General features: G+C 33.4%; 1 protein-coding gene across 1 annotated transcript in view; it reads right to left on the bottom strand.

Moving 5' to 3' along the window:
* pcx (pecanex) overlaps positions 1-21,663 on the bottom strand; it is a 359,123-nt gene that overhangs the window by 222,120 nt on the left and 115,340 nt on the right. Inside the window, exons 7-9 of the mRNA XM_089247188.1 lie at positions 21,312-21,479; positions 9,207-9,398; positions 1,717-1,869 (exon numbers count right to left, since the gene is read on the bottom strand). Coding sequence (XP_089103314.1) covers positions 1,717-1,869; positions 9,207-9,398; positions 21,312-21,479 — 513 coding nt within the window. The remainder of the gene's footprint in view (positions 1-1,716; positions 1,870-9,206; positions 9,399-21,311; positions 21,480-21,663) is intronic.

The raw sequence follows: 21,663 nt of genomic DNA, 5'->3' as shown, positions 1-21,663 counted from the left end.
CGATGCCATGACCAGAAGTCACAAAACAAGGAGGTACTAAATAAGGCAATGAGATGACTTCTGTCGGTGTACCTTCAGCTACTGAGAGTGCAGATGCAGAGAGTGGATTGAGGAAGAATGAAGACAACCAGTGTGCAAAGGTAAAATCGTCAACACCAGTTCGAAGATCTTCAAGGGTCAGACAGACATCCTCCAAAGTGGTTGGTCAACTGACTGTTTTCTTTAGGGAGGAAGGAATGTTGTAAATATGACCAACTCAAAAAGAGACTGACAGATGGCAGCACAAACTTGATCTTGAGGAAGGATGTTGTGTTTCAAAAGAGAGTCAGTGATGTCGGGATAGCAATGGTGCCCGTTGTGTGTGTAACCGTCTTCTATGTTTTGTGTTAATTAAATGTTTAATTAGAAGTTCTAAGTGATTATTTTACCAGTGTAGTGAAGTTTCACTATAATAAAGTGGACCTCCTCAACTAGCTTCCAGTAATCTAGCACACCCAGGTCCGCTAGTGCCGGATTAGAAAGAATCTACTGTATTCAATTACAGTCAAATCTCTCTATCTCAAAAACTGATGGGACCAAAAAAAATTTTGAGACATTTTGAGAGTTTTAGAGAAATAGTTTTTTTTTTAGTAAAAAAAGGGAAAACATAAAACATACCAAAACTAGCGAAAAATTCGATTGATAAAAACTAAAAATAACTTAGTATATTTTACTACATACTAATGAAATTTATTGATTAAGTTACACAATAAATGTTCAGTCACACTATATGCAAATACACTAAAATACACTCGAATTTTTTTTTTTCAATTCGAATTTTTTTTACATACCTTATTCATAATAACCTGTAAGCTTAGACTGATGCATATTTTATGCTCTTTGAGCCTTCACAATTTCACTTATAATAGCAAGAGATGCAAATATTTGTGGGTCCTATCTTCTCAGCGTGGTCCACAAAATGACGCAATGTGTTTACAGCATGTGTTAAACATTTTTCACACTGTTACTTTTTTCTAATTCCTCTGGAGCATCTTCTGCTGTATTTTTGTCACCTGAGTCTATTATTCAGCAATACTTTTGGTCAATCACAGTCATGGTGAAACAAGTTTATAGTGCACTTGTCCATTTCCAAAAAATTTGAAAATTAAATATCTAGCTTCAAGTGTTTTTTAGTAACTCCCCTAATGTTTTGAAATTTCATCTTCAACATTGTTCTCAGAATTGTTGAAATTCAAGTGAACCCTCAAATCTGATCCTTCATCACTCAGATGACTGGTTCCAAACCAGCAGCTTTCTTGAAGCAATTTTGAATTATCTGTTGGCTGATTTTCTGCCATGATGAACAAGCCATCCATTTGGCATTCACCCCCTGTCAATCATAATATCCTCCTATGATTGACATTTTGTCAGTTTCTTTCATCACCAGAAAAAGCCAGATTTGAACAAAAGAAAAGGAATTTCTTGTTTCCTTTTTACTATCACTGAGCCTGGCGTTTGAAATAGAGATTTTTGAAAATTTCTTCAAGACAGAGAGGTGAAAATGCATTGATTTTTTGAGAACTAGAGTTTTCAAGAAAGAGAGGTTTAACTGTATACAATTACTCATATATTCCGAGATGTTCCTGTACTATATATGCCACTTTGCTAGGGCCCTTACAGGGAAGCAATAAAATTTAATTGAATTGAAATATCATTCAGAAAAGAAAAATTACTAACTTTTCATATCAAGCTCTCTTTTGAACTGCAAAAGCTCCTGTTCAGCCTGATAAGGCTCACATCCATCACTTTTACTAAGAATATCTAACAATCGCTGATTCATTTGCATCACTGATTCTCCCCTCTCTGAAGATGACTGCATCTGCTTCTGACCTGAAAAATATTTATGCTATAAAATAACAAAAATTTGCTCTATAAATAAAAAAATGAATTAATGAATTTTATACATGAAACATAATGTGGAGAGAGATGGTCTTGGTCCAACTGATTGAGACTGCTGAATTTTTATGGGCTGAGAAAGAAATGTCTACTGGTCTCCACCTCCTCACCAGATCATGGTCCGCCATTCTATCTCATTGAAGATATTGTAGCAGGTGGGCAAAGAAGACCTTGGCCATGCTGGAAAATGTGTATGTATGTGTAGCAAACCTGAAGTGAAGTTTGTTTCTGTGTAATGCTTGTTATAGTGCTGCCATCTGCAACCAAATTTTCAAACTAAGAATGAAGTGTAATGACTGAATAATTGTACTGTTGTGGGCCTGTTGCTGTCTGTGACGAGAATATTTACAGAGAAATCAACTTGCATTCTAGCCTCAAAGTTGGGAACCACAGAAAACCAACTACAGCTAAACACTACTGTGGTGGGAGGGAACGTGGTTCGAACCTGACTAGTCTCCACCAGAAATTGAACTCTGGTCATCTTGCACTCTATGCAAATTAACAGCGGCCACCAAGTCTCTACTTCAGCGTATTTTGGTTATATTTGACATCCATATTTATTATGGGCCTAATTTTTTTAGTCACCTCGTTGCGGAATTTGCCTGTTGTGGCTTTTGTATTTGTATAATGTGTAGACCTCAGATACATCATTCATATTGCAAGAGGTTGCATAGTTATTAGAATAAAGAAATTAGCTTTCTATTTATTGCCCCCCAATCCTAAAAAGCCCAATAGGAAAGTTGTCGCCTTGTCTCTCCTGAGCCCAACAAAAAAATTTAATATTTTTGAGTGCAATATTCACTGAGATATTTGAATTTGAAAATTACTGAAAATGAAGAAAAGAACAGTGAAATATGAATAACGTGTCTGAGGTCTACACATTATTTGAATAATTTTTCCAATAGGAAGTATGCTTCTAGGATCAACAGTTTAGTTATTCCAGAATAAAGGGACTTTCTTATGCATCCTGTGTACAATTTACATTTTCTAGAATGCACCAATTTTGCATAAGTGGTCTAGTAATTATAGTAGTAATATTCTGTTCACAAAAATGAGTTTTTGTTTTATGTGTCTATTCATATTTGTAACAATATATACCCTGATATTACTATCTTATTTCATCTCAGCTCTGCAAGTTATTAGATATCTTTTGTACTGCACTTTTCTGAAATTTTGATATTGAAGCATGCTGTGTATTATTTGACGTGTACTATATAAAGAGATAACTCAGTGGCCAAAAAATTAGGAACACCCCTCACTCAAACTTCAACTTGTCCATGCAGCATGTGCGCCGACATAATAAACTGGATTTGCTGATAAAAAGCTTCCTCCTGGTCAGATGCATCATTTAATATTACAATTTGCCCATTCATGACAAAAACAAGAGATTTGAGTGACTTTGAAAGCAACATTATTGTGGGCGCCAGAAGGGGCGGTTTCAGTATCTTTGAAGTCACTAACCTTCTTGGCTTTTCTTGTTGAACAGTATCTAAAGTCTTCAAAGAATGACAGCTAACCAAAAAAACTTCAAACGAAAAGCAAAATAGTGGGCAGAAATTGCTTGTGAATGAAAGAGAAGCCAGGTGACTCACACACATTATATGCAACAACAGAAAAGCTACAATGCAACAAATTGCAGGGCAATACAACTCAGGATCATCGCAAAGCATATCTGTATGCTTTACAAGCTTAAAACAAAGTGGTTTTAATAGCCGGTGACCAACAAGAATACCTTTGATTTCACTGCAAAACTGATGAAAACAGATTTTGTGGGCTAAAGAATGCCAAAATTGGACACTTGATGAATGGAAGAAGGTTGTCTGGTTTGACAAGTCAAGATTTATTCTCCATGACATTGATGTCAAGATCTGTGTGTAACGCAAGCAGCACAAAGCCATGGATACGGCATGCCACATGACAACTGTTTGATCAGGTGGCAGCAGAATCATGGTCTGAGGAACATTTTCTTGGTCCCTCATTTCCATTGGGTACATCCGTCAATGCCAGTGCATACCTCCACATCACACATCATTACTGATCACAGGCACCTGTTTATGGCCACAATGTTTCTTGATGATTATGACTATTTCCAGCATGACAATGCACCCTTCCAAGGGGCTGGAGTTATCTCAGATTGGTTTGAGGAACATGATTCAAAATTTCAATTGCTCAAAATTAAGAGCTGCCATTTTGTTAGCATGGGCTAAAATTCCACTTCAACAGTTTCAGCGACTTGTAGAGTCAATGCCTAGAAGAATATCTGCTGTCATCAAAGCCAGAGAAGGTTCCACACAATATTAGTGGTGAATAGCTGGGTGTTCCTATTTTTTTTTTACCCACTGGGTGTATAATTAGGAGGACTATTATGACCTAGGTTTTATAAAATTCTCACATTTTTTCCAGCTCTAGCTTTTTTTTGTTATAAAAATGTCTTATTTTCTCAATGAAAAGTATTTAAATTGCAATTTTGAATGAAGTTATGGGTGATAAAAATTATATTATAATAATTATGACTATTAATATATAAATATTAATTTCGCATAGTTGTCGAGTCTCCAATGTTTCTTTAAAAAACATAATTCACTGGGATTTGTGTTGGCCCTTTATTTCTCTCCATTATCAATTTTTTTGGTAGTTTTGAACAATGGAAAAATTTTTAGTAAAAAAAAATTGTGGTGTTCCCTGTATGGCATTCAATTTCTCATATTTTTCTTGATAAAGAAACTATAGATAAAAGTCACTATAGATACAATGGTTTGTAATTTCTTAACAAGGCTTTAAGAAAACAAAAAACAGAAGTTTTTTTTCAAAGTATGAAGAAAAAATTACACCAAGATGAATTTTAGAAGACATAGCTTGCTGCACAAAATACAGTAAAACCTCACCTGCACTTACTGAGAACCACAGGCACAATGAAAAATTTTGTTAAATCCAGTAACTTCATTATTACACTTGTAACAGCAGAGGTATGTGATGGATACTCTGCCATGGCACAAACAATCATCACTCACAAAGGAGCTTTCAACCTTAAAAGCTCCTTTGTGAGTGATGATTGTCTCAACATCCAGGCAATTACAGCATGGCATTATTCTTTTTTTTGCGCAAGGAAGGTGTGATAAGAAGTGAAATTTTTCACAGAGAATGCAAGTTGAGTATTCTTAGACCACATTCTGGCTATGGGTGAAACATGGTTGACAATTTCCAACTGGCAACAAAAAAAGGATGAATGAGGAATGGAGACATTCATCGTCACTGAGGCCAATGAAGGTCCAGTCATCTGCTGTAAGCCCGAGTGGCACAGTGGTAAGATGCTCGTCTTCCACTAGGAAAGTTACCATCAAGGTCCATGGGTTCGAATCTGGGCATTGAATGTCAGAAGCAAGTTCTTTACCTACCGAGCCTGGGGCAACCACCAATGGATGGAGTATTCAATTCCCACCCAACTCCACTGGTTGAAAATTGTCATATGGCAATATATGACTATATATAGTTAGTGTGCAGTAAATCTGGTGATCATCAGGTGACACTAAGTGAAGTTGTTAATGCTCCCAGCATTTACAACCTGGTAAATTTTCTCAATTACACTAAACACCTAAATTCATGGTGAGTTTCAATTCTGCTTTAACTTGAACTTTCATGCATTACTATTTAATAACTTCATGTTGAGTTCTCAGCCATATCTCTGAGACCTTCTCTGCTCCTTTTCTAAAAGGGCACCGCAGACAGGAGCAGCCTCAAATTTTCTGATATGGCTTTACCGGTTGCGGTTTTCCATAATCTCCCATATACACAGATTCAATATAATGTGGTAACAGATACCATAACTTTCGTCCCCGGAGCAGCCACCAAACTCTGGGAATTTCCACAGAATAATGTTTCTCTTCATTGTCACATGACCCACAACTCATGTTGAACCACTTGGTGTTAGAGCAATGGGCAAAATTTGCCTAGGTTTTTCCCCTTATAGGACGCCAAATGATGATTATGATGAGTGTGCAGTATAGTAGTTATCTGCTGTGGCTGGAAAGGTCATGTTGAGCCTGCTCTTTGATATCTAGAGACTACTGATGTTGGAGTAGATGCCCATGTGGGCCACAATCAATGCTATTGCAACACATTATAGAACCTTTGAAGAGCCATAAAAAGCAAGTGGCCAGGCAAATTGTGATGAAATATGATTTTGTTTCAGGATAACTCAAGGCGACTAACTGCTAATGCAACAAAGAACATTGTGTGCTTTCCATTGGGAAACGGCGGATCACCTGCTTTACAGTCTGGATCTATTGCCTTGCAATTAGCATGTGTTTGGTCCATTAAAGAAGGCCCTGAAAGGTAAGTCAGCGCTTTGCCTGCAATGAAGTGGTACATGATTATATGGAAGAGTGGTTCCATCATCAGCCTTTGTCCTTCCTCACAGAAGGTATTGAGAAACTTGTACCACGTTGGGAGATTTGCCTGAACAATGAATATCATTAATAGAGATAGGCAAAATATTCAGCTGCTAATTAGTATTCGGCCCTTTTGCCGAATATTCGGTTCGGCCAAATATTACTTAGGTATTAAGACAAATATATGTGTAAATCTTAGCACAACAAACTAATTTTAAAAAATTATATTAACTAAAATTTTTTGAATAAATTAACAATTTACTGATTTTATTGTGTGGTATAAACCTATCACTTTCTGTACAAGAGGTTATGTCTGGATGAATATCTAGAAGTAAAACATGAAGCTGAAAATAGAATCTTACCGCAATAATGTGGAAGTGAGCATGAATTACACAAGTTCACTAACTAAAAAATGTACCTAGACAAGAAACGTATTGAGCTACTGAGAGGGGCAAAGAACCTCTAGAGAGGAAAAATAAGTCGTAAATTTTATGATGCATTAATACTTGGGAGTAAATAATGGTTGACATTTTCTTAATTAGATGTAAAATTGTAACAAGTGTTTTGAAAAAAATTGATTGTGTAAACACAGTGATACCTCAGCTTATGAATTTTTTGGCTAATAAAGATTTTTTTTGTTATTTTTCTGCTTCGGCTAACGAATACCGATTCAGCTAACAAACATTTTCGATGATATGTATGCACACTCTAACATAAAATATTCAAGTCGTGAGCTGAATTTTTGCACCAATCATCATCAGAATTACTATTACTAGGGTCCGGTTAACTCATGTCCACCGCAGAATCTTTTTTTCAGATGTACCTACGCTTCTCTTTCTGAAATTCTTTGAACCATTTCATATGAAATAAAAGGTTCAGCCAAAATAGAAAATTCATTGAAAGAAAAAAAAGGTAGCCATGTTTTCAGAGCATGCATTCTTTCAGTGAGAGACTTATCAAGCTGAACAGTCTGAGAGATTATCTTTCCCATTTGTATGTGTCAGAATCAGAAATGGGCTGGCCAAATCACAAATGGATGGAGACACTTACGAACTTGATTGGGTTATGTCAACATAAGTTTTAGTAGACTAAAGCTGCTGTGGGTTGTGTTACATGCTGGAAAATAAAAAGATCAGTATATATAAAAAGATAGGATATTCTCATTTATAAAATTTTGAAGCCATTTTAGCCTTCAATCAGTTTTTGTCTTTTTTATAGCATCCCTTGGTGTTTTGAAAAACTTAAATATATCTTTGAATTTTTGGCAGAAGCTGGAATGAATCAAACATTTTTCCATAAAAACCTATGGGAAATCACATTCGGCTAATGAAGTGATTCCAGAACAAATCATCTTTAATGAGGTATCACTAATATTAAAATACAGTAGTATATCATTATTAAATTTGATTGTCAGTATCATGACAACAAAAATCTTTTGGTTACCAGTTTTTGTAATATTTATTTAAATAAAAAATTAAAATAATTGACTCAATATCAATCACTTGAAATTACCAATAATTTTATTTTCAATTAAAAATTAACATTTTATTTATAGCTAGCTATAATACCTGGCTCTTCCTGGGTTTTCTTCAATTGCTGGGAGAATTGAAAAAATGACAAACCATAAACTGCAATACTGGCAGCATTAAAGAAGAAGAAAATCATTGTAAAGGCATATATGCATATCTGAAACGTATTTTTAGGGAACCACGACAACCAAAGTAAACATTCCAAAAGTGATTGTTGGGACCCAAGAACCTTGTTACATGAAGGTTTTTCACCCATTTCGGGCATTCGCCCAGCTCTGATGAACTGGGACAAGACATTAGCTGAATATTTGGCATTTGGCTATTTGGCAAAATCACTATTCATCCCATTCCTAGTGATTATCTGTAGGCTCTCTTGATGCGTCATCACTATGCTACTTGATTGCTGTAGTGTTCATTTCCTAATAAAGTATCTGCAATTTTTCAGATGCCAGTCCATGTTTCACTTGAACGACCCTTATATATATGTCGCTGCCAGAGCCCAAAGTTGGCTATGGCCAGCCCAGTTGACCCGGTCAATGTCCAAAATTCCGGCTTTCATCAGACTTTAGCCAGCCTCTATATATTGATCCCTATGATTCAGCGTTATCACCATGTTAGTGTATTTGTTTGTGATAATTATGGTCAGTATATGGTTAGCTATGGAAACCCTAACGATCAAAGGAATCTGAATATAGATATTTTAATGATACATAAATAAGGATGTCTAGAGATAGACATATAAGGGCTGGCAAAAACTGGAATTTCAGACATTGGTCAGGTCAACTGGGTTGGCCACTTTGCGACATGACCAACTTCAGGCTTTTGCAGTAACATATATATAAAGATTTCTAAGATTTTCTGTAAAATGTTAAACATACAATAAATTAAAAATAATGTAGGACATGTATACTATATAGAAAAGTAAAGTTACCGTAATTATTCCTCCTACTTAAATACACAGACTTTAGATTCAAAAGCAAAAGCGAGCATTTTTTGAATTATGATAATTTAATTTATCTTTACTTCCCTGCAGTCATCCATCCTTTATTTTTTCAGGGAAAATTACTATCACTTCAGTTTCTGCTCAATTGACATAAGGGATACCTGCTCCATTAATATTGTGACACTTTTTTTGTAAAAAACATTACATTGACATTCATCTTTCATCATATGAATTATTTCTTTATTGTGAGAGAAGTGAAAGAAATTCAAACAGTTTTGTAGATTTTGCATACATTTACATTTTCTTTTATCATATTCTTGGAGGTTTCTTTTATGGTGAGTTTCTAAGCGGGTCCTACAGAAAATTAAATTTTTTTTACATCAAATATTTGAAAAACCTAACTTCCTGTACCTAAAGAGTTTTCTCTGTGTTTGGGTATTGCCCCACCTCTTTGACGCGATGAAGAATCAAGAGGTGTAGTTTCGTCAGGAGATGATAATGTACTATCTGAGTTTCCATCTGTACTGCTTTTTCCTTGTGAGCTACTGTGATCCAGCACAGCATTATTAGAATAATTTGAATTTATTGAATAGGCAGCAGCACCTGTAGAAAAAGGAAAAGACATAGCTACAATACACAAAAATATGCAAATAAACATGAAAAAAAAGTAGTATAAGCTAACTAAGTTTTGATGTGAATACATCTTTACTTTCAGGACACAACATGGAGCTTCCAGATAAAGACTTGAGTGGCATAAAGTATGCAAGTTTTGAGAGAAGAGTTCTCTGCGCAAAGGACTGTAGATGGTACAAGTTTATTTTTTTAACACGCATTTCCCATCCATATATTTTTAGATGTACAAATGGCACTCATGGAACATCAATTTCAATTTCATGATGACCAATCAAGACAAAGCAGTGCCTGGCAGGTTGAAAAACTTAAAGGAGGTTAAAAATAAAGAGCAGGCAAGCCTAATTGTTTCTTTCATGTGGTGTGCACTATCTTTATAACATGTGGCATGAGGCAAAACAGATGCCATTGTTGGCAACTATTTCTAATTAAGCAACATGTTTTTTTTCTCTCGCTCTCATCCACTTGTGATACAGAAGCTTGATGGTTAACGAAGTGCATTTTGCAGAAGAGTGCTGCGATGACCATCCGAGAAATTAAAAAAAATTTTTTAGTTGTGATTCAAATTCAATGAGCTAAAAGTTTCAGCTTTTATAAAATTCACAGTGAGCATCAAATAAGCCATGTCTTATTTTACTGATTGCTCTTATATATAGATATATACAGGGTGCCATGCAAATGCTAGAAGGGCCTTATCTCATCAACCATCTGTCCTAGAGGTATGATTCTAATTTATAAAATGCTCAACAGTCACTCAAAAATTACCCTTTAGTAGTTTTGAGAGTGGAAATACAGTGTGTAACAAAATAAAAAAAAATAAATTTTTATATGGTTCTTGTGCTCAATAACCCAATTACACAGTTGTTGCCGTGTCTCTCTTGATGCCATAAAAAAAATTCTGTTTCTAAGTGCAATATTAGCATGGATATTAAAATTTGAAAAATTGATTAAATTTTTGAAAGAACAGCAATAAATGCGGGAAAAACTATTTTACCCACATTTAATGCTGTTCTTTCCTAAATTTCCTTCATTTTTCATGGGGGGATTGAATAAAAATTTAGATTTTTTATTTTGTGACATACTGTATTTCCACTCTTAAAACTACTACAATGTAATTTTTGAACACCTGTTGAACATTATATAAATTTCAATCATACCTCTGCGACAGACAGTTGATGAGGTAAAGGCCATGCTAGCACTTACATGACACCCTGTATAGCAAATTCTTTCATTTTCCTCGAGTTTTTCATAAAATTTATACTAGTATACAGGGTGATTAACAACTCAACGTACAAACTTTTAAGAGAGATGGTGGAAAAGCTCTTTATTTAGTGATACTTTACACAAGGACAGTATGTGTACACATGAAGTTTTGCAACAAGTGCTCAAAGTTCTTACCATCCACAGTTATGCAAAATGGCGATACTTTGATTGTTGAACCCTTTCAAATATACCCTGCATTTCTCCAGCGACAACAGCGGCTTCAAGCATGCATAACTGTGAATGATACAGAATTTGAGCACTTGCTGTGAAATTTAACATGTACGTGTACTGTACTCATGTAAAATATAGCTAAATAAAGAGTTCCCCCCCCCCATTATTGGCTTGTCATTTCTGCATCTTTGTTTATCCTCCAGCTGATCAGGTTGGGGTTTCCGGTCATACATTCCTGTGTGATTCTGTTTTGTTTTTGTGTTTTTTACCTCCCCTAAAAATCTGTATGTTAAGTTTTGAATCACCCTGTAAATATCTAGCTTGTTTTGGTCATAAATAGGTGATAATCAACTTGTGGAAACCAATCAAAAAAAAATGTTTACAAGCAAAAATAACAATTTTCATTATTTCCTAAAAAAATTTTCACACCCAAACTTTATATATCACAAAGTGTTATAAAATTTATATCACAAAGTGTAATAAAATTTATATCACAAAGTGTAATAAAATTTATATCACAAAGTGTTATAAAATTTATATCACAAAGTGTTATAAAATTCCTATATATTGAATGTTAAGTAGGCTACACAGAGTGATTCCATAATTCCTCTTGCTGCCTTTTACTGGAAAACCATTAATTCTAGAGACATACTTCCAATTAGAAAAAGTATCAAAATAAAGTGTAGACCTCAGATACGTCATTCATGTTTATAAAAAGTTTTATATTTATCAAAATAAAAAAGTTAACTTTTTATACAAACACCATGTTCTAAAAAACCATAATAGAAAGTTGCTGCCCTGTCTCCTGATGCCAACAACAAAAAAAAATTCCACACTTCTAACAAGGAAAAGATCCAAAGGTACCTTCAAAAAGTTTTAAAAAAATTACCATTAATTCTACTCATTTGAATATGCACAAAAATATAAAAATATTTGGTAGAATTATATGGGTCACTGAAAAAAAGTAAGTATTAATATTTTGAACGCCAATAGAGGCCAAGAATGAATTTTAAAAGCCTGCAATCCCACAAGCCTTGAGTCTTAGCGTGATGCCATTCAAACAAAATATGATTAGGTATAGCAGAAAAAGGAAGAAAAAAAAGGGGGAATACAGTGTAACATCGTTTATACATTGATTTGGTATACGAATTTCACAATTATACTATGTTAGGCTTCGATTGCAATTGGTTCCTATACATTTTAATGTTAATTCATTTATTCAATGCAAAGCCTCAGTTATTTGATGTTTTCACTTCGACTCACACGCCAAATTTCATTTTTGTATGCAATGAAAACGCACTGCTGCAACAGTTCTTGTATATTGTCACTGCAATAGCCTTAAATTTTAGGATGATTGCTGGCATATATGAAAATAGCCAGTGATCTGGCTAATGGTCATTTAGAGTGGACTGTCAAGTGATTTGTTTATTACTTGTTTCTGAGAATACGCAGATGCAGTGAGCCCCAAAAGAAATGGGTTTCAATGTTTTGACGGCCATATGTCCTTTCAGAATTTTTATTCTCCCAATGTTTTCAGCGTTATCCTCAAAGGGTAAGGAAGTCCACACATTGTAAACATTTGGAGGGTACAGGTCTGCCAATATGAGATGCGTACGGTACACATACACAATGAGTTATTTCAATCATTTCCTGTAGAGTTTTTTTTTTGTTGTGGTGCTTTGATTGCTGGTTATGTCAAATCCACTGTTCATAATGCCGACAAAACAAAAAGTGCTTAATTCTTAAAGGCTAAAATTCTTGCTGAATTCATGACCAAAGTTTATCTTGATGAACAGTTGAATATCCCAGTGTAAACTTTGAAAACGATTATAAAGCAGAGAAACAAAATTAAAGACCAAGCTACTGGTTGGAAATCATCGACTGCCAAAAAGAGTCCAAGATAGGCAATTTTCCCAAGTTGAGAAGATTTTGTTGCAATTTTTTATCCATATCTCATACTTTTTTTATGTCATACCTCAAAGGTAATGTTCTACTGAATTTTATTTCTGTAAGTGATTTGAAATACCCGATTTAATTATTCCTACCTCAAGTGTGTGTTACTGAAATGGCACATTTAATTATTTTCCCCTAAAGTGTTATTCAAATGATATTTTTTTTATACCAGAGTTGGAAATACAATTAAACACATTGAATTGTATAATATTTTGTACACCTGTGTTTGTGTGTGTGTGTGGGGGGGGGGGGTGGAGAAATAATTGTTCTTTAATAAGTCTCAGTTTAAAATACACATTAATAGGACGTTTTGGCTTGGCCTCTTAAATGTCATATAAACGAAGTTCCACTGTTACTAGAGTGTTTCTGGGGGGAGGGGGGGCGCTGGAGAAAAGAGGTTCTTTATAGATATCGCCAAGAAGCGTGAGAGGTAATAAGCAGCCAACTAGATAAGCAGCAAACCAAGATTTTATAGTATTTCAAAAATTGGAGAAAAGTTTGAAAAAAACAGCATGAATGAGGGAAAGAAGAATTGTATGTTACATTATGCTGTTCTTTCCCAACTTTACTCCAATTTTTGAATTCAAATACCTGAATGAACATTGCACTAAGAAATGTGGAATTTTATTTGTTGGCTTCAGGAGAAACATGCAACAACTTGCAAATCACTACCTGCAACAATCACTATATATATTGGTCATTATTTCACGTTTCCCTCTTTGTGTTAAAATTCTTTTATTTCTAGGTTTCCCATTTATGTATCCTATTGCCCTTTGACTTATGTATGCACTTTTGAATGAATTTGACTACATCAAACAGTCCAAGATAGATTTTCAGAAACATATTTAAATCTAAATATGATTAAAAATAAGTAACTAAAATGTAAACGTAAGTATGAAACTTCAAAGTATGAAAAAATATCAAAAGAACTTTAAACTATATAAAAGCATTGTAGAAACATAATTCAAGGCAAAAGTTGAGACACATAAACAAAAAATTGCCTGACCGTGAAAGCATGGAAATATATTGTTGAACAACATCTTTCTTTAATATATTTAAATTACATTATTTAATTCTCATGAATTAAATATATCATTTTATTTCAATTTTATATGTCATTTATTTTATTTCATTTTTATGTGGTTCATTTTATTTCATTTTTATGTGGTTCATTTTATTTCATTTTTATGTGGTTCATTTTATTTCATTTTTATGTGGTTCATTTTATTTCATTTTTATGTGGTTCATTTTATTTCATTTTTATGTGGTTCATTTTATTTCATTTTTATGTGGTTCATTTTATTTTATTTTATATTCAAGATTTTATGCATGGCATATCATACTATAGAAATGATCCTAAGAAAAGTGATATTTTATACATTTGCAAAATATAGAATTTTAATAGAAATTGATTTAAAAACTTCATCTGAGTAGAAAAAATTTTCTTAGAGTTATTATTGTTTTATATAATTGAGGACCTGCCAATTTTTTTTCTGGCCTGCTCCTAAAAAAGTTTGCCCATCACTAATCTAGCTCTTTGTTACTCCTAAAGAATAACATGCAGAACAATCTTGACTCAATAAATATCTGGTTTGAAAATAATAAATTAGAATTAGATGTAGATAAATTTATGCTATTTGTGTATGGTTTTGTAGGAACTTTCAAAAGATTTTGATGTCCTAAAATACCACAGTATGACAGATGGTTGTATCTTAGATTGTATGCACACAGTTCAATAGAGTAGATGCCTTTAAGCATCTGGAATTTCCTTAGATTAAAAACTAACTTCAAAAACACATATTTGAGTGTGGAATTAAATTGCAACAATAGGAAATTCTATTTTATCAGGAATAAATGTTCCCAATATATTTTTAAAGCTACTTTATTTTATGAAAGTAGAATCTAGATTAAATTATTACATATGTTGGAGGTGACATACTTCAGCAATCATTCTACACTTTTCATCACACAGAAGTCCTTTACCCATAATCATTCTGAGTATAAATAATACTCACACATACATTTCCACTTTTCAAACAATAAAAAATATTCCCCATTCAATGTTTGTATGTTTATAAATGTTTAAAAATTATCTATAAAATATGTAGCAATCTCAATCTGAAGTTACAAAAATTTGGGATACAATTTATATGTTATATTATGCAAGTACCCAAATCAAATAAAACTTGTTTTCAGAAAAAAAATTAATAGAGTAAGAGAGAATAAACAGCCCTTAAAATATTATTTCCTCAATTTATAATTAAACAATCTTGTCATGCACATCTTTTTTGTAAATTTAAAATCACTATTAACTCAAGGAAGTTTCAATTATCTGTTTCCTATTGTAATGTAGTTATTGTTCATAAACTTGTATCACAACATGTTTTGTTCATGTTGCATACATCGTTGAATGCCCATTTTTTTTAATTCTTCATACCTTTTGCAATTTATTTCTTTGTATTATATATTATGTGGATATATTTTTCTTTTCTTTTTTCATTATTATTTGTACCGACAAACCAGTCGCGGCCCAGGCTCTGTCCCTCCAGGTATATAAGCCTTTTACCCTTGCAGGTTGGGTTGCGCTAGGGAGTATTATTTGTACCAGCACACATATAACGATTTTTATTTTTTGGCGCAAAAGTGAGTTTGACCCAAAAATATTTTATACATGTATTTTGATTTCATGAATAAAATTACAAAAAATATATTCCAGTTTCATCTATTTCCAATTTTTTTCACCAACTTGAATTTAAAAAGGAAAAGAAAAACATACTTGAAAGTTTGTTTATTTCGCCCTATTTTCAAAATGTGAAAAAAAACTGTTTGAGGATCAACATTTTTTTTCTAGATGATCATATGGATTGAACTCATAAAAACACCGGGAGACTTGGCAGCTATGGTTGATCAAAGTTGCATTATAACCATGTTTTAATGAACATAGTGCGATAAATCTGAAAACGCATATTATTTTTTATACATTTATATATATGGGGTACAATTTCAGAAAAGATGAAATCATACAGTGAAACCCGATATGAACACTGTACGAGACCGAAACCTGGTTTCAACAGAATCAAAAGATAATTCCACTAATGATTAATGCTTTCGTGATTTTTGCTTTTATAAAATGAAAACTTGTCTAAAACAAAATATTATTTTGGTCTCTTGACTTTCTGTAAACATGTTCCATTATATATATATATTTTTTAATTTACTCAAACCTATTGAACAATAAATGTCAAATGTTTTTTTTATATATTCCATGCATTTTTTTTTGTGAAGAAATATTTCTGATAATTCACTTATCGTAAATTTACTAAAAGGAGCTACTTCTCATTGATTTAAAACTACATACATGAGTTTAAAAAAATTTTGTCAAAAATCTGAAATTTTTTTTTTAAATTTGGAAAAAAATACAGTAGAGTGCTGATTATCCAAACTCCAACTAACCAAACTGTTCAGTTATTTAAAAACACCCAAACTCTCTTTAATTTTTTTTTTTTTTTTTTGATTTAGCATGTGAAATCGAAAACATTCCCCCGATCAGTGTATCATTGGGAGCAGTAACAAGACAATAAGGGCTTGGGAAAAGAAGATGAAATCAATGTCAAGACAACAGAATTCCTGTTTAACTTATCCCCCCCCCCCTCTTCACCATGGACCCTTTTTTGTTCTTTTTGCAGTGGAACTTTCCATTGAATGAAAGGTTTCTTCGAAAAGTTGATTATTGCACTCGTGATCTGTTACAGTCTGGTTCATTTCATTTAGAACTAAGGCAAAATAAGATGTCTGAGAAGCAAAAAAGGATTGTTCTTTCATTAGGGGAAAAAGCAAAGATATTGAAGAGGCTTAAAAATGGTGAAGCAGGAACAAAATTAGCATTGGAATATGATGTAGGAAGGTCTAAGATATCAAAAATTAAAAAGAATGGTGATTCCATTATAAATTTTGTAACAGCACTTGAAAGTGAGCAAGGAAGCTTAGAACAAAAATCTATGAAAAGATCTTTTGATGATGAAATTGATAAAGCTATTTACATGTGGTTTTTACAAAAATGCTCATCTGGTCAACCAATTTCTGAACCCCTATTGTGTGAGAAGTCACTGTTTTTCAATGAAAAACTGAATGGAGAAAATACATTTTAAGCACGTTCTGGGTGGCTCCAAAATTTCATGTTATGACATGGTATACGAGAAATCATATTACATGGCAAAAAATTATCTGCATCTATGGTGGTCGCTACAAATTTTGGGAAAGAATTTAAAGAAATTATTGAATACAAAAAAGAATTCATTTACAATGCATGCCTTGCAGCCATGAGACTGGACTGTTTTGGAGATCTCTACCACAAAAAACATTAGCATCCAGAATTGAAAAAAGTGCTTTAGGGACTAAATTAAGGAAAGAATAATAATTCTTGTGTGTGCAAATGCAACAGGAAACCATAGACTGCCATTGTTTGTGAAAGGAAAATCAAAAAATCCTTGAGCCTTCAAAAATTTGAACACTTTGCCTGTTATTTACACTTCTAAAAAAAAAAAGGGTTGGATGACTACAGAAGTTTTCATCGATTAATACAATAAAACTTTCGTTCCTAAAGTTAAAGAGCATAAACAAATTTGAAAAAAACAGGAAGTAGAGTGCTATTGATTTTCTAGATAATGCACCTTCACATCCATATGCAGACAAACTTTAACATGAAAATGGAAAGTTTCGGGTATTGTTCATGCCACCTAATGTAACATGTGTAATACAACCCATGGATCAAAGTGTGATAGAGACATTCAAATGACTTTATAGAAAGCAAATGTAAGAAAACTCCTTTTATGAGAAGAAACAGAAGAGCCCAATTCCCAACATACCAAAAAAGTTGATTTAAAAGATTGTTGTATGATGGTTGCTGATTACTGGAAATCTAGTAAAATCCTCAACATTAAAGAAGTCTTAGAATAAAATTTTAAATAAAGAAAAACTGATAATGGATTTCAAAAATCTGGTAATGAAAATTAGGAATGTAAAACAATGAAAGAGATGGGAAGAATCTCTCCTAAGTTATGAAGAAAATGAAATTAATGAGTGGTTAAATAGTGACGCAGATGATCCTGGATATCAGATTTTAAATGATGATGAGCTTGTGGATGATATTCAAGATGAAGAAATTGAGGAAAATGAAAACAAATCCTCTGAAAATAACCCAGGTCCATCGCATAATGAAGCCTTTGAATGTTTGGAAAAGCTATGAAATGGCTCGAACGACAGGAGAACACCGATCCTATTCAACTAACACATTTAAGAGGAATTCGTGATATGGCAGCATTGAGAAGAATGTCTTCTTTGAAGCAAGAAACAATCAAAAAACCTTTTTTCCTTAAATTTTAATCCCTGCAGTTCAGAAAATGATAAAAAGAGAAAAAAAAATTTAAATCATAAAAAAGTTAAAAAAAAAAAAATTAAAAGATGGAAAAAAATAAAAAAATTTAAGATAAAAAAAAAACAATTTTTGAACACGCCGGTGCTAACAGCTGCCAGTCATAAGCCTGGATAAAGTGTAAAGGAAAATTGTGCCCCCACACAATATTTTTTTTAATCTACCTATCCACTACTAAATTTGATGAAACATACATTTGCTGTATTAAAAAAACAGTTACGCATAAAAAAAAATATATTTCAACCATTTTATTATAGTTAGGAACATCCCCTTAAGTTGCCTATCCAATTATCCAAACTAGGGTCAGTCCCGACAGGTTTGGATAATCGGGCTCTACTATACCTCAGTAACAAATGATATTTATGGCATCTACTAAAAAACTGATCCACCAAGAAAACCAAAAAAGTCCACTAGAAAAATTGGTGAAATTTTGTGAATAAGAACTATAAGAAAAATGCATTAAAAAACAACAGATACTTTTCATTAAGCTCTCATTCAAGGATGTCAAGAGATGAATCAGGTGACCTCACTGGAAATCTTGAAACATGTAACCGGAAAAGTCATTTTGGATCCCCCCCCCTGTTGGAAACGTGCCGCATCAATTCATGAATGTACAACTCAACCCTCCCCCCTGCATATGTCCTTTCATGTTATATATATGAATGACTGGTAAACCTAGACCCCCCCTCCCCAATGTTTTCTTTGTATTAGAGCTTCTATGGCAGCTATGATGGTGGTCCCTTTTTTGAACTGTGCACATCCCTTCACACCCTGAAAATACATCTGTGCATTATAATAGTTCTTACTACATACAATTATATGACAAATTGCCTTACTATGCACAGACTAATTCAGATTGATGAAGGGGAGAAAATTACATGGTTGGGAGAAAGGGGCCATTCAAGTATTACGTAAGCAGATTTTCAGCCATTTTTGACCCCCCCCCCCTTGTCAGCAAACCACTGACACCCCCTCCTCCCCTGTCAGCAAAATTTCGTCAGCAGCTTAGAATATTTTGTATCTTCCAAAAGGGGTGGTTGATGACGTAAGCAACCTTCAAACCCCCTTCCCCCCTTTGTCATCAAAAGTCAGCAAATCCGAAACCCCCTCCCCCCTGATGCTGACGTAATACTTGAATGACCCCAAAGGGAGAAAATTTTCTTACAGGAACGTTGGGAAGGAAGGTAACTTGATAACATGTGCAGACCTGTCAACCGCAGAAGAAAAAAAACCTACTCTATCCATGAAAAAACGTAATACAGCATGTTTTTCAACTTACAGAGAAAAAAGATGTGGGATGGGGTACCCCCATACTAAATATTGATTAGGAAATAATATACTTATCATCAGAAAGTAACTGCTGCATGAAAAAAAATATTGTTTACTCTGAGAAAAGAAAACATTCTCAGGAAACAACAGATTATTAACAAAAAGAAATTGTTAGCTTGTGTTTATCTTTTGCACTATCGTAATGTTTTATCTAAAATTAAACATAATTTTACACACAGGGGCACAGAGCCTCCCTGATCATATGAAAACATAAAAAGATAGAAATTTTTTAGATGGAGATGTTAAAGGGTTGAAAACAAACCTATATTCACAACTAATAATTTGACATTCTAGTCACCTTAATGATTAATATTAATAGAAATTTATATAATAGAACAATATTGCCTTCTAGAATCAAGTGCATTATTTTTTGTGAAAAATTTCCAAAAATCCTTAAAATTTCCGACCTTGAATAACTCAACAATAAAAAGCAACTTTATATTTCATACAAAGAAAAATTTTGTCAATAATTATTGACAAAATCAAATATTGAGAAAATAATGGCCTATTATTATAAATCTAAAAAAATGTGTTAATTATGAACTCAATTTTTGGCACAAGTTCATTTATAAAATTCAGCCTGAGTGAATTAAAAAAATAAAACACTATATAATTCATGAAACCATAAAGGGTTAGGATAGCGTGCAAATTTTGGAAAAATATAGATCCTTTAAATGGATGCTAAAGGATTGGGGCATCACTCAGTATACCGCATAATACAGAGGTGAGAGAGAGACGACACATTGTTTTATCACAGCGGGGAGGGCAGGAATTTTCAGCTACTGGTTTCGCTGAGAGTTGTTGACCAATGGACCATAAATAATTTTTAATGCAGACCAGTTTGCTACATAGGCAGGAAAACGTCAATGTTAGCTATTTGGGAAAAATTGTATTTTTAGAAGCAAAAGCATATAATCGTATTAACTTGCTAATATTGTAACATTTGGAAGGCATGGAAGTGGCGAGATGATTGGAAGATTATATCAAATTTAGGATTTGCACGTTAAGCACGTGTAGGAGCTCTCGAATTTGCAATTTTGCATCGCCTTTGCTTTTACTACATTTTTCTTCAATGAAGTAATATCTTTCCTTGCTTTGGTGGCAGCACACAGATCATGAGAGCAAGAAAGCATGGTGTAAAAATGGAACTCCTTCCAGAACACAAAATTTGCCCACACTCATCTAAATTCTCTGTTGATTAGTTTCGAAACTTGTTGAGATTGTGTGTGGATCCAGAACTGTCTTTTCTAGACATGGATAGAGACCACAGTGCAACAATAACCACTAGTCCCTGCACAGGATTAATTTCACAAAATTCTTTATAGTTTCCCTGTTTAATCTCTAGGAGTTTATTATTTGTTCCATCATCATGCTATGTTGTCACACTTGTCCATCAGCTTGTCACAGTACACTTTCCAAAATTTACTCAAATGTTATCACAACATTCCAAATGGTGAAGGATATGTAAATTCGATCACCAACATTTCCTAATCTAAAATATGTCTTCTTTCAACACATGCATAAAAAAAAATTTGTAAACAAAATACTTTTTTTTTAAATCTTATAATTTTTTCAAACAGTTCAGAATTTTATTGTGTACAGTTGCACACATCACATGAACTTTAGATTTGCTCTAGTTAAAGTGAATAGAGAAAAATATCAATGCTATTTCCAAAACTGCAATTATAACATTGGGAGAAAAAAAGATTTAATAACCAAAATGTTTATATGCTGCTTACGTCTCAAATCAAGCTCCCTTTTGAACTGTAACAACTCTTGTTCAGCCTGATAAGGTTCACACCCATCCCCTTTACTTAGTATGTCCAGTAATCGCTGACTCATTTGGATCACTGACTCTCCTCTCTCTGACGATGACTGCAAAGGCAAAATCTGCCTTTGTCTTTGATCTGTAAAAATGTTACACATAATATTTAACTTTCATATCTTCATGCAATAATGAACAGATTTAAAAAGTAAATTTCCCCTTAAAGGAGCATAGCAGAAATTGCTAAAGCCCCCTATAAAAACCATATCCTTTTGAATGAAGTAGGCTTTCTTCCAATTTTCAGCACATGCAAAGTAAGGGGTATA

The sequence above is a fragment of the Pholcus phalangioides genome, unplaced genomic scaffold (genome assembly GCF_987345545.1).
Source record: "Pholcus phalangioides strain wild (caught in Gottingen) unplaced genomic scaffold, Ppha-v1.0 ptg000017l_1, whole genome shotgun sequence".
NCBI lineage: Eukaryota > Metazoa > Arthropoda > Arachnida > Araneae > Pholcidae > Pholcus > Pholcus phalangioides.
Note: the sequence above shows the minus strand (reverse complement) of the source record. Positions and strands in the feature narration are given on the sequence as shown.